Genomic DNA, 14,751 nt, shown 5'->3' on the forward strand with positions numbered 1-14,751 from the left:
AACCCGTTCTTCTGTTTTAAGGTGGTTTTTACGGCTATTGTGTCATGCTCAGATTTGCTTGAAAATGATACAGAATGTGCAGATAGGTGAGAAAAACTCGCCTGCCAATTTTAGTTTTTTCCAACAGAGCGTTTCTGACTTACATAATTTTTTGTGATTGGAAAACGCCATAGACTTTGTACACGGAGTTCATCAAATCAGCTTAATTTATGTAAGCAGATAATTTGTTTAAATGTGATTTTCTCTCTTTTATACACACTGCATAAATCTGTTTTTTTTAAATTCATTTATTGCAAAAATGCTACTTAATAAGACATTGGGGTTAACAAATGAGATATTAAATGGTAATGTTAGTACTTGAAAATGTCCTTGAATTGTTTTAGAGCTAACCATATGTCCAAATTTCAAGCTATAGGTGCTTCTAAATTTCTCTAATATCAAACATTAAAAATTTATTTTTCTAAAAAATTAAACACTTTATCTAAAAAAGCTAGCGAGAGAATTTAGATATTAAGCTTATGCACCATCCCCATCCTTGTAAGTTTGGAAACCATAGCACACTCCATGTAGGCTAAAAAAATTACAATGTGGAAAACTTAAGGTAATTTTCATAAAATAAAGAAATACATAGAAATATTAGAATTTTTATGAAACTCTAAAAATAGATGGAGTGAAGACTTATCTTAAGTTTTAAATTAATACACAATTCTTATTTGCTATTGTGACTATTTTGCTGCAAGGCTGATTAATCGTTACGATCAAGCAAAATGAATTATTTGTCGAGCAAAATCAAAATCCAGTTTTGAAGTTCATTATAATGCCATTTTCAGAGCTTATTGAACTTACGGTTCCAGAGATATGGTCATTTTAGTGTATACGCTCTGAACAATAAAATGATAAGAACAATAAGAAGTTGAAGAATATTATTGGCTATATCTCCAAATCAATATTAGCGACAAATGACACATTTAGCTTGATCACATAATATACTTCTGATTACATAATTTAGTGTAGCATTAAGTTTTCTACAAAAAGCTTACAAATTGAATTTCTTGATACTGAGGCCAAAAAAAAAAACATGTTGTTTCCTGTAGCAGGTCTAAAAAGTCGAATGCGAAATGCGTTTTTTTGTAAATCCATGCCTTGAAATGAACAAGTAAACTTTTTTAATGCGAATTGGAATGGGAATTTACAGCGGGTTTCCCCGACATCCACAAAAAATCACATTTCTTCATATTCATGAATAATTTTATGATCCCCGTTGAACCGGCAAATTAAAAAAGGTGTGATGTTTTTTCCAGTAGTTTTTCACTACATGCGTTTGTGTAATGTGTAAATGTTTTCTCCCATAGTGTTTTATATATGTTTGCGATTTTCTACTGTTTTTTGCAAAAACAAAAAAATCAACTCCGCAAAATAAGCCGTCAAAAACGAAATGCGCGCGCTACAACAAACTTGTTTTTTTGGCCTAATACAAAAAATATAATATTGCAAAGAAGGTACAGCAAAAAGTCGCACTGATTTTATTAGCATTACTTCGTTGATCTGTATCCTCTCCTCCTGCCGGATCCACATCATTCCCATCTTTACCACCAACATCAGTTTCCTCCCCATCTTCACTACTATCTGCATCCTTGGTGCCATCAACACCAGTGTCCTCCCCATCTTCATTACTACCTGCATCCTTGGTGGTTGATGGTGACGTCGTTACTACTGGAGTACACGCGTCCTGATCTTCTTGAGTGCAGCAGGAACCGATATTCGAAATGACCTCTAAAGTTTCACCAGAATCATGAATAAACACTAATAAAGGTTTTATAAGGGTAATGTTAAGAGGACAGGTATTGAGTCCAAAGGTACCAAGCGGGGTAGCATCTAAAATGTCACTGCATCCATAAAAGAATTTTCCATTAGTATGGATGGTATCCGAGTATGTCTGAAAAAGAAAGGCAATCAGGTAGAACCAAAGAATTTATAACCCGTGAGTGTATTGATTAATTACGTAAAACCTAATATGGAGGTATCCAAATGTATGCTAATTAGCAGTATGCTTCGATTATATTTATAAATACGCACGTGACCCATGGGCACGACATACCAAGACTAGCAAGCGTGACCAAATCCTCATGCCTTTGACATAGATAGGAACTCCTTAGATAAATATCATGAAATCTAAGTATTAATTGAATTGCAAAAATTATTACAGATGTGGGATTCCGAATTTGTAATATATTACCAAGAACAACATTTTGAAAGAATTTGCCTACGGGAAAAAATATTTATTTACGGAAACATTTACAATAATATCACAAAGTTAAACAAATTAGCACAGTCTGGTGTTTTTTGCCACTTTTGTATTATGATGTATGCGAAGACCACCCGCTGTGTCGGATGTGACTTGCAGACTTCCTATCTACAAGCTGTTATGGCAGCGCGGAGGTGGCCATGTGCGTATTTGTAAATAAGTATTTATAAATATAGTTGAAGCATACTGATTATGGAAGGTTAATACGTCAACATCAATTGGACTCAACGGAAACCAACATTACTGGACTCAAAGAGACCATTTGCATCAAAATTTGATAACCTATGGGGCCCAAACTCCGACCCTCGACCTTTTTGCCAACAACCCCAGACTGATTAGTTACAGGTATGTCAATATTTTTTGAATTCTTGTGACTTGAGAAATATTTTGGAATAGGTTTTAACCAAAACATGTCAGTCATACCCAACTTTACACTATACAAGGTCTAACGACTAATACGCCTATTGACATTTTGATAAAATTGACAGAAACTGTGTTCAGCCTGCATACGTTTCCATGTTTAAGTCGTGTGTATGTAATTGAATACATGAATACAAAAGCCACCTAAGTCCATAGGAAGTGATTTTGAGAGAAAAACCTGTGTATCATTTTAATTCCTTCAGTTAGATTTACCTGGTCAATATGGTAAGTTTTACGTGCAAATGAGTGGATTAACCTGTATTAGGTATGACGATTAGCTTTTCAGGGACTTCGTGGGGTTCATTTTAAATTTTGGACTTAGGTGGTTTTTGAATCATATACAAAGACAACAATGTTAGAATGAGATTACCACTAGTAAGATAATACAAAATAAAGCACACAGGTATGTATAATGTTGATAAGCATTCTGCCATGTAATATAAACCACACACTTTCCTTTATTAAACCCATTTTTGTTCAAAAGTCACTCTCTAGCAATGAATGTGTTACAAGTGGACTTTTATACATAATGGATTTCAATCAATGTGTTACAAGACTCAAATCATGGAATTGGGTGATTCTTTCATACATGGTATTTTTCACATGCTTAATAGACACAGAGAATGAATTTGAGTTGTTCTGTCATACATATGACAGGCATATGTATAGCAACAATTTCCCATGCTTAACTCAATTTGGCCAAAGTATGGACTTAGGTGGCTTTTGTATTCATATATTCAATTTATAGCTACTACACTATAAAATCAACAATAAACATCATAACATACCATTTATACACAGACGCGCCAGAACAGGTTTTAATATTTTTACTTACTATGCAAATAACCTATTTCCATGCCCCACATACTAATCTTACAGGTGCAAGTGCTCAGCGTAATATGGTACAATGTAGAGGTACCGCTTGAACGTATACTAGTGAAGTGCGATATATTCAAATATTGGTTTAACTTTTTGATTTGGTAGTTAATCGATCCTGTTACATCATCACTTCTACGGCGAATAGGTAACATATTAAACAAACGAAACCTCACCAGACACCAGCCATTGCAGTCGTCTGGTTGAGTTGTACCACAGACTTCGTATTCGTCTTCATCAGTACCGAACCAGCCCTGCGTCCTGTCATCCGTAGGAAAATTAGCATCCTTGCAAGAGTAACATAGCAATGCTACGCAGGAAGCTACAGGGAGAACAAGTGATACTGTGTAATACAACAGGGCCAAAAACGGAACCTTGCGGAAGACCAAACTGAGATATAAAAGGAGTATATAACATAAAGAATTTTTGATTCGAATTAACTTTCGGAATTATTGTTTATCAAAATTGGTTCTGTGTTATGTAGGCTACCAGAGCCATAAATTTATCAACAATGGGATATTTCAGTTGAAATCCATACACCCCTATGGAAGACATGACCTTATTCTCCCACACAGGGGTGTATATTTCAATTGAGTCACCCATCCAGGCACCCCCATTCGATATTCACACTCCCCGTGTGAAAGACTAAGGTCATGTCTAGGCATTTCAACTGGAATAACAGAATCCAGTCATGTACATGTAGCAGCTCCGATTGTGAAACGTTTTTTTTTTCATTCACTGCCAACTTTGTTCCTAGGCGCAACCAGATTAAGAAAGATCAGAATGGTCGCGATTCCATGTGAAGTCAGATCTTACCTCAAAAGAAAAACGGGGTGGGGATAGTTTATCATTACAGTCTGTCCACATAGAAGTACCAACCAAATCTGTGACATCGGGGGTCGATGCTTTGCGTCACAATAATCATTCTCATACCTCCAGTTTCCGAGGTCTATTTACTTTGTACTTCTATGTAGACAGACTGTATACAGAATCATAGTTTCAAAATGTATTTGCAGTATTCTGCTATCGGATTCTCTAACTCTTAATTCGAAGGGGTCAAATTGGACTCAGAATGACTTTAGCACACTCGGAATCCGAGTCATATTTAGCACTTGACTCGGAATCAGAGTGTTCTGAGTCATTCCAAGTTATATTTAAGAATGTAAACTTACGTAATAATGCAATGGCGAGAATTATTCTGAACATCGTTGAAATCAGTTCAGCAAGACACCCTATCGATGACAAAGGAAAAAGAAGAAATTCGTAAAAGATAAACAAAAGCAAACACAACTTTGGAGGCACGGGCCCGGATTTTGTCTATTTTGCAACACTCAAAAAAATATGAAATTATTTGTTTGGTGTACTTACAGTTTTGAGGTGACAGATCGCCTCAACTTTTCTGATTATGCCAACCAAATAGTTTTAAGCAATGCTAACTCAAGAACATTTAATTAGCTGTGCTTAATTGAATGGGTTATTACAACTGGCAAAGTTTGTAAAATTAGAAAAAATAGAAAAATGTCTCCTTCAATGAATAATTAAATTATGACAACAAAATTGTTGGCCTTACAAAAAAAAGAGCTTTTTGAGCTTTTTGACTTTTGACTAGTACGACATATGATAAGCAACGGCAACTATATGGACACTTTTGAGTTGGATGTATCGCACTTCACTAGTACGTTCACGTGGTACCTCTGCATTGAACCATATCATACTGATCACTCGCACATAGGCATGAATGGGCCAATGCACATTATTTATGACTCGTAAACTGGATTAAAATTGAGAATTTTTAAATTGTTATAATTCCAGAAAGGAGGGGTCAATTTTCAAAATTCTATTATGTGGTAGTTGCTTTTATCATGCAATAACATACAGGGTGTCCCAGAAAAAAATACCGGGCAAATGAATTTGGACGTAAGTCGAGAAATAAACATCAGAATCCAAAAATCGCTAATTTTACTGGAATCAGTTTACTGATTGCGAAGAAATAAGCGATTACATAACGCATGCATCAATTCACTTCATTCCAAGTTTGAAAGAAAGATCATTCAACACAATGCGCACTAGCACTGACTAGTGGTTAACTGTCAATGGGCTTCATATTTTGTACCGTGAAATCCTTTTCTTTGTTTTTAAATAATATGTTTCTTGCAAAACATTTAATTATAGGTTTTATTCATTTTTGTCAACCTGCACGATATTGAAAATGAAAGCTTGCATGTAAGATTATGCTCGGTAATGTTGATATAAATGTTGTATAAAGAATTAATGCATAACGAATTCCAGCTAGCTTAAAAAATTCTCACACATTAATGTTTTAGGAATATTTTCAAGAAATTGTAAACTTCAACATTAATGTTGCATGGTATCAACAATCACACGTAAAGCTGTAAGCATTTGTTCATTGTCATTCTTGGTTCAATTGTTCTTTGGAAAGTTAAAATATAACATATTTGCACCGTAAAGAATTAAAGTTGAAAAGCTTCCAATTGCAGAAATCAGAGTTTTCTCGGACAAACTGTTATTCATCTTCAGTGAAAGCATGAATAACATAACACCGTCGGATTATAAAATAGATAAAAGTGGACTAAATTTAATGAGATACACAAACTTTAGGAAGCGTGAGCGAGTATGCAAAAAGCGCCTGTTGATCAAACTTGGAATGAACTACATTGATGCGCGCATTATATAATTGTTAATTTCTTCACAACTATTCAACCGAATCAAATAAACTTTATGCATGTGATGCACAATAAAATAGGCTATGCGCCACATTTTAAATTTTGTGAATTTGATGTCTAGTTTTCGACTTACGTACAATTTTATTCACTCGGTAATGTTTTCTGGGACTTCCTGTATACTATAGATTCTGTTCTGTTTCGTGGTGGCATTAAAAACACAAAAAATAAATTTTCTGACCGGTGCAGTTCTTTCAGAGACACACTTAGTCTAATCACAGACAACAAGCATCAGTTTCGGCATTAAATATACTAATGAGGGCGAGTTAGCGCAGCGGTAGCTCCCTCGCTTTGAACCACTGAGGTCCCGGGTTCAAGCCCCGGCGCGGCCCAAGGACTCATGTGCACTTGGTTTATCCCGATTCCATGCTCGCTCTCGCAGGTTTTCTCCGGGATCTCCGGTTTCCTCCTGTATCGCAAAAATCGGTGATTAGTTGTTTGGCTATCAAAAACTTCCTTCACCCAATGGAATTTGGGGAGCTGCACAGATAATTGGTGGATGTTACAATCTAAATGCGGATAGGTGTGCGCCATTCGGCAGCAACCTAGTTGATGCGACCTGATTGTGATGATTCACCATTGCAGCGAAATTACAGCGCTTTGAGTCCTCTAAGATCTGGAGAAAGGCGCTTTATAAATCCAAAATTTATTTTATGAGTAATGTTACCGTGGTAATAATTTCAAGTGTACAATAAAATTAATAATACTGCAATTACTAAATTCAAATGGTTTTAGCTATATAAGTAATGCAGACTCGATACAGATACCTGGCGTCCCTGAAAGAACTGTATCGTTGTGAACCGATTTTTTTGGTATTTGAACACATAAACCAAGCATAACTAAATAGCTGATGTGGTTGAGGAATATATCAGCTATAACATACTTTTTGAATTTGGATATTTGACCGCTCCGTTTTTGAAATAAAATAATTTGACGAACTTACCTTATTTTCAATCCGTTCCACGGAGTCAAATATAATTATATTAATGGCAATAGACGCCTCATGCGCTGATGATGCGCACTGATTAGCACTCCGAATACAGATCATCGATTGATATTTGAATCCGTGGAAAGGTTTGAAAGTTTCGTAAAATTCTTATATTTTAAGAACAGTGTGGTCAATTGTCAAAATTCAAAAAGTATATGATAGCTGATTTTTTCTTCAATCACGCCAGTTATTTAGTTATGTTAATTGTGGCATTAAATACCCAAACAATTAAGTTTATGACGATACACTTTCAGAGACCTAAGTCTGCATCCGCTAGTCGCAAGTCCGTAAAGTTGGCCAGTGCCCTAATTCTAACATTACCCTAACATATTCATTTGCTAGAATGTAACTCACCGTATTATGCTTCAAACGTGATCTTCGGGTTTGACCGTTCATAAAAATGAAAGAAAAGAACACCGCTTATTGCACAATACATATTGTAATTCACAATACTAATTATAACATGGATGACTTGTTTGCCCTAATAATTCATGTAATTACTAGAGAACACGAGACCGAAAGTTTGTTGATGGTGCTGAGCTATCATAACATCATTAATAGTTTCGTTGGCAAAATGAAAATACCGTAAAACCTCGTCTACAAGCATATAGAGTGTTTTTAATTCAAGCTTAATTAATACGAAACAGCCGTAAACATGCCAATACAATAAATTGGTCTAACAATATTACTTGTTTGTATGCACTGTATTGGTAACTTATTTGCTCAAACTCCATAATGTTATAATTTTGTTTATGGAGGGCTCCTGGATTAATTTAGCTTGAATCAAAAACCCTATATATGCTTATAGACGAGGGTGTACGGTCTATGATGTATAGTAACGGTCTATGATGTATAGTATATTACTATTATATAGCTATACTGTGTTCAGCTCGTAATAGGCGAAAATCATTCGGGATTAGTTACTGCGAGTGTCAATAAAGTCCAAACTTACGCTCGCGTAAATTCACAAATGCGCGCGTCTGCCACGTAAGACGCAAAGCGCAGTCGCGTATGTGCTGCTCCAAGCTGTGCGCGCCGTCCTATATCAATCCACGATGTTATGATTCCTGCCTATTACGAGCTGATCAGCGTATATAATAATCATGCTATTTTCAAAGGGTGTGCCGTCTTGGCAATCCTACTTAACCACATAGTTCCAGCTACGTTGCCATACCTCTTCCTCGCGTCATAATTAATATACTGCAATTCCATTCTCATATCACCCGTATTCTTACTAGTGCGTAGATGTGTGATATATCTTTGTATTGTTCTTGCTTAATTAAACTCGTAATAATAAACCCCGTCACGAATAACTTAATTAACGTTTATGCCTGTTGGAAAAAACACAATTTGTTATTAGTGACATCAACAGAACTAACGCCGGTTTGTTGAAGATGTTTGCGGGGTACTATACAAAGTTTATCTGGTTGATTAATTTTTGCTATCTTCACGTCGAAGCTTGTTGATTTTAAAATAAATAAAAAAAAAAGTTTCATAACAATTTTACGCCAACTTGTTGTCGTTTCAATTGTACACATTAATGCGACGACATACCAAAGTGGACAACGCCGTTTCTTAAGAATCGTATTACCGCGGTGTATCTTTTAAAGGGGATACAGGTAACTATACACAATTTCTCTTATTTTATACACAAGGTGCATAATATGTAAGTTAATTAAATCAGATTTAATCGTACCATAAGAATTCACGTAATTTGATTGGTTTTCGGGTGTATAATATCTCACAATAGTTGATAGTGATATTAGTCAGGGCGCGCGCCGCCACGCAACGGCGGCACGCTTGTTTCTCCTCAATTATCGCGCGATAATGCGTTCGCGTAATACACGTGCGAGAACTAAAACGCGATTCGGCGGCTTAGATGTTTGTGATGGTTTCGTTCATTTAAAACAACGGGGATGTCCTCACAAAAGTAACTTTATTTTTTTCTGAAAAAGGGCAGTTTTTCTCGCAAAAATTACATTAAAACTGAATAAGAATGAGAATAAAGATAGGATTTTTGTCTTTTGCCTATCAATATCGTGTCATAATGGATGGGCTGGCCAATATTTTTATCGTAGTGGATACCGGCTGCGCCGGCATCCACTACTCAAAAATATTGGCCAGCCCATCCATTATGACACGATATTGATAGGCAAAAAAGACAAAATCTTATCTTTATTCTCTAAATATAACATTTAAACATTAAAGGAAGATCGATAATATATTCGTCAAAGTAAATTTTGATGGTGAAATCATAAAGTAGTAGTGTATCTGCTAATAGTGGAATTTAGATGCAGCTCAACAGAAAAAAAAAACTTATTGAAAACATACCTGGTTGGAGCATTGTTATATTCAAGTTTCAAATCATGCGTATGTAATTATGTTGTCTTCTAGAAAATCTAATCTTATTTTGGGATGATTATGCAGATTTTGGATTAGATAAGGATGATTCGGAAGACAATTTTAAAGGTTCTATTTCTGTCAAATTACGTTCTTATTATTTCATACTGTTCCCAGTGTAATTGCTTTTAATGACTTTTTACTTGAAATTAATAAATACTCCAAATTGTAGATTTCTGATAAGATGCTTTTAACAGTTACCCATATCTTTTGTAACTGTGATGTTACAAAAATCAAGCTGTTTGTTACTGTCTTTCTGTACGGGTGCGAGTCATGGGTAATCACCAAGGACATGAAAAACAAGATAAATGCCTTTGCAACATCCTGCTGCAGAGTCACGTTAAACATTAAGCGATTGGACGGGATTCCAAATGAAACCATCTACAATCTGACCAACACCACTGCACTGGTTGCATGAGTCAAGATTCATTGACTCAAATTTCCCGGCCATATACTGCGTCTTGAAGACGGCAAGCCTGTGAAAGAATATGCCCCTTATATTCCACCACATGGGAAGAGGAAACCGGGACGGCCACGCACACTGTACTTACAATATATCCAGCACCTCCTGGGAGATACTGAAGTGATGCCGCAGCCAAACAAAATTGTTTCGCTTGCCCAAGATCACAATAGTTGGAGAAAGCTTGTAGTCGCCTGCTCCGCAGCCGACTGATGAAGCGAAGAAGATGTGTAGTTCCAATTTGGGAAGATCCTGTCAATAATACCAAAGCAAAGGCATGAGGTGGATTTCAGCTGTCAGGTCTATATCCACTACGTCCAATAATCATTTGGTCCTTTAACCATTTGGTCCGATACCCATTTGGTCCGATAACCATTTAGTCTAATAACCAATAAGTCTTAAACCATTTTAGTCTAACAACCATTAAGTCTAATACTCATTTGGTCTATAACCAATAGGTTCAATAGCCATTTGGTCTAATACCCATTTGGTCTACACACCATTTAGACTAACTGGTTATTAGACCATACGAGTATTAGACCTAATGGTTATTAGATCAAACGGTTATTAGACCAAATGGTTATTAAAGAAATATTAAACCAAATGGTTATTAGACTATATGGTTAGTAAACATACTGGTTATTAGAACAAACAATATTACACTAAATGGACATTAGACTATATGATTATTAGACTAAGTGGCAATTAGACTTTCTGGTAATAGACCATTTGAATATAGACTAAACGGGAATTAGACGAAATAGTATTAGACCAAATGGCAATAGACCTTTGAAAGCTATTTGGTGTGACTTTAGACAGTCCGCCAGCTTTTATTTTTTAATTTCATATGTATATACATGTATAATATTGTTTTTTAATTGCTGTTATGTATTGTTTGTGTATTGTTTTGTTGCTGTGATTTTATGATTCTGTGATTCTTCAACAAAAAGGTTAAAAGGTCAGATGATAGTGTAGTGTGAGGTTGCTCACTAGCTGTGACCATCAGTATAAGATGTGTTTCAAATTAGACTTATGCATATTTTCCAAATGGTCTTTTACCTTTTTAGATTGGGATTTATAAGTGCAGTTTAACAAACCCTTAATTTGACTGATTGAGCCGTTTGTAGACATGGACCTGTTGGTCACGGCGCTACTTTTACTGGCGTTGATGTCATCAGGTATGTACTATAATAGTTGAAACCTGTTTCGGTTTGTTTTTTAAGAACTTGTTTCGTTTTTTTTCTCAACAAAATGGACGGATATGTGCTACGCAGACTTTGAATGCATATCCACTTTCTTGGTACCTATTATTTAGAAATAAGTGCTGCGACCCATTTATAATATCTATAACATACTATTAGAGAGTCACTGCGCCCAATGTGTGTAGTGTGGGCGCATTTACAACCAAACCGTGGCACAAACATGACTTGCATACCACCAAACAAGGAGAACCGAACTGATATGTCGGTAACGTTGTAATGTAGAGGGCCGGATTTACCTTTTTGGGGCCCTGGGCAAGGACAAAATTCAGAGGCCCCAACCTCACCGCTAGGAAGGCATGTGCACTCAAGCGGCCAAGTTTTGGTTTACAAATAAGGGGCCATTAGAAGCATGGCAAATTAGAGGGAGACAAGCATATTTTGTTTCGATTTTACTAGGACATTTGCGTGCAAAGCGCGCGAATATTTAACTCAAGAACCCCAGGACATATCTGTGAAGTATATCTGTGATATTTGAATCCTTCTACACGCTCTCTATGGAATGATCAATGCAATTTTTGCGAAAGCTCACTACCATTCTTAAGATGCTGTGAACTACCAAATCGCAACAGTTTAAAATAGTTGCTAACCTTAATCTCCCACACAAATGTCAAAATTTAAGGTTAGCAACTATTTTAAACTGTTGCGATTTGGTAGTTCATAGCATCTTACGAATGGTAGTGAGCTTTGGCAAAAATTGCGGCACGGTAACAACGTCGCAGCAAAACGGTTTGTTTATCTGATTCCGTGTCTGACTATTAGGCCAAGTAAAATAAAAAACATGTTTCACGCCCGGGTTTGTGAAAAAAAGGAGGAAGAGGGGGCGTTTTATTTTTTATTTTTTATCGCAAAATCGGTGTAAATACCCATAATTAGAGCTGTTTTAGCGTATATAATAATGCCTGCATGAAAAACAATGAAAAAGGAGGAGGCCTCTTTTTATTTGTTGTTTTGAGCGATAGGCCCCCTCTAACTATCACAAAACCTTATAAAAGTGTTTCTTGTATAGTAGCAAGGCTATAGAAAGCATTTCTACTTCCTAGACACATTTTTTGAAAAGTTATAACTGAATTTCAAAAAATTAAAATAAAATTGAAGAAACCTCAAAAAAGGAAGCAGGAGGGGACGTGAAACATGTTTATTTTTTTTATATTTTGCCTTAGATTAATCCGGTTAAAATAAAAAGTGTTCGTTGGTTGTTTGTTTTTGTTTGGTTGGTCATTCTTTATTTATTCATATGTTTGTTTTTCAGCTTTCAGTGTAAGTACCCATCAAACGCCATGTTTACAAGGATGGCGCAGTTACGGGACACGCTGCTATTATATAGAATCTAACGATCTGGCTAAGTTTTCAGAGGCAACACAACGATGCCGGGACATGGGCGCCAATCTAACCTCGATTCACGACCACATGGAGCTTGAATGGTTAACTCGTAAGTGCCAGGCTAATGTGGTTGAAAGAACGCGACCACGGTACGGAGATGGGCGATGTCACGTGATACGCTGTACGCAATCGTACAGCACTGTTACGTAATGCGTGCACATTCGTTCACCGAATAGTGTATAATTTTAAAGCGATTATTTTAGATCATAAAGTTGACTTTCAACTGGAATGAAGGCGATGATAATAACAAACAGGAATTTGCTGTAACCAATCAAATTACGATAATTCGTTTCTCATGAATAATTCATTACTTTTAAAATGCAATAATAGCGATTTCTAATAAATTATTCATGACTTCATAGGCTCATGTTTATGAATGAAGTCGTTATCGTCACATTATCGTGATATATATTGCATACATAGATTAAAAATGCAGAGAATGTGGTTAATGATATGACGGTGACCCCATTGTGAATTGCATCTTCCGGGCTTACTCATCACTAGCTCTCGCTATTAGCACATAATTTGGAAGTGACATCCTTTGTACGTCCCATTGTTATTAAAAGCCCTCAACGCGATCGACAGCTTTATTGTTGATGAGTTCATGGTATTATAATGATAGTAGATCCTATTTTTCTCATTATCCTAAAATTTAACGTTCCAAATCGATTTATTTCCTAAGAAATCGTGAAAAAAATCTGTCGATTTTTAGGGGGGAGGGGCATATCTCGGACAGTGGACATTGCCACTCCCGTGGCGCAACCACTGCTACCTAACCAAATTCGAGGTCAAACAAAACAGAATATTAGACAGATGAGACAGGACGAGAGAGACAGAAGAATGGGATGAAGTTTTTTTTCATGTAGAAACTCTGTATGTAAATACCCTTTTCACATCAAATACCGTGTTGTTGTTGATCTTTTCCCTCAGTCGAAGTTGGACCAGATCCAGAACCATTTTGGATTGGATTGAATGACAGAGAAGAAGAAGGCACTTTTCAGTGGATCGATGGATCAATGGTACGTTATGCGGCGTTACAGGCGTATTAATAGCCACGACGATTTGACAAATCTATTTTTCCTCTTTTGAGTCCGATTCATACTTAAATAATTTTGACGTCGAATATTTCCACCTGAGATTCGACATCAAATGATTGATTTTTTAAACAAACATTCGTTAAAAAAATGAACTGAATAAAAAAGTTACATGTCTCTAATGTTTCATGTCTTGTCTTGTCTTGTCTTGTGAGAGTACTCTCCAACATCCCCAAATTTGGGCATTTGGTGCGCACTGCGACTGGAGAGTAGTTGTTTTTGCAGGTAGTTGTTTCATCGAGCTACTAATGGAAGGAGATTCCACAGAAAAATCCTAATCCACTCAATAGGGTTAAGCCGATTACGCTATTCAACGCGAGTCATCACTTGAATGGATTTAATCAGTACAGACCCTCAAACACGGCCTTTGATGTTTATGATCGTTATGCGACAATATCGATCATCTATTTTAAAATGTAATTTAAACCGACCCCCCTAGGTGACCCGTACCGGAAATGGATGGTATTAGTGCCCTTTTGCATCGGTCACATTATCTTCGATTGCGTCATTGTGTTTCCGAGTTCAAGTTGATTTACTAGCGAAAACCTGATCGAATTCCCTCTTTTCCTTACAAAGTTACGGAGAATGTATGTATTTTTTCTGATCGTGATTAGTAATACTGGCGGGTGTCTGCGGGACTTTTAGACCAGTGGAAATGATTTGGAAAGGTTTTCCAAGACTGGCAATGTTGTTTCTACGATCCGCCAAGCTTGGCCATAAGAAATATTGGCGTTATAAAATTACCGGAAGTAAATTGTTTTCCTTTGTTTATGGTCACGACCACAATGCTTTGTGGGTAAAAATGACGTAATTCAGCTTAGAAGT

At 36.3% G+C, this 14,751-nt stretch overlaps 1 protein-coding gene across 1 annotated transcript; it reads right to left on the reverse strand.

Moving 5' to 3' along the window:
* Positions 1-1,057: 1,057 nt before the first annotated feature.
* On the reverse strand, positions 1,058-7,779 carry LOC140139373 (uncharacterized). Its single transcript, XM_072161143.1, has 4 exons — positions 7,685-7,779; positions 4,774-4,833; positions 3,778-3,923; positions 1,058-1,936 (listed from the first exon to the last, which is right to left on the reverse strand). The coding sequence occupies exons 2-4, from the start codon at positions 4,805-4,807 to the stop codon at positions 1,469-1,471; spliced, it is 648 nt and encodes a 215-aa protein (XP_072017244.1). The 5' UTR covers positions 4,808-4,833; positions 7,685-7,779; the 3' UTR covers positions 1,058-1,468.
* Positions 7,780-14,751: the final 6,972 nt, after the last annotated feature.

The sequence above is a fragment of the Amphiura filiformis genome, chromosome 18 (genome assembly GCF_039555335.1).
Source record: "Amphiura filiformis chromosome 18, Afil_fr2py, whole genome shotgun sequence".
Classification (NCBI taxonomy): Eukaryota; Metazoa; Echinodermata; class Ophiuroidea; order Amphilepidida; family Amphiuridae; genus Amphiura; species Amphiura filiformis.

Bases quoted from the DNA above. Each gene is read 5' to 3' on its own strand.
- LOC140139373 (XM_072161143.1), bottom strand. From the start codon at position 4,807: ATGTTCAGAATAATTCTCGCCATTGCATTATTAC. The intron at 3,924-4,773 runs GTAAGTTTACAT...TTCTCCCTGTAG, and splicing joins TCTCGCCATTGCATTATTAC to CTTCCTGCGTAGCATTGCTA. The intron at 1,937-3,777 runs GTGAGGTTTCGT...TTTCTTTTTCAG, and splicing joins ACTGCAATGGCTGGTGTCTG to ACATACTCGGATACCATCCA.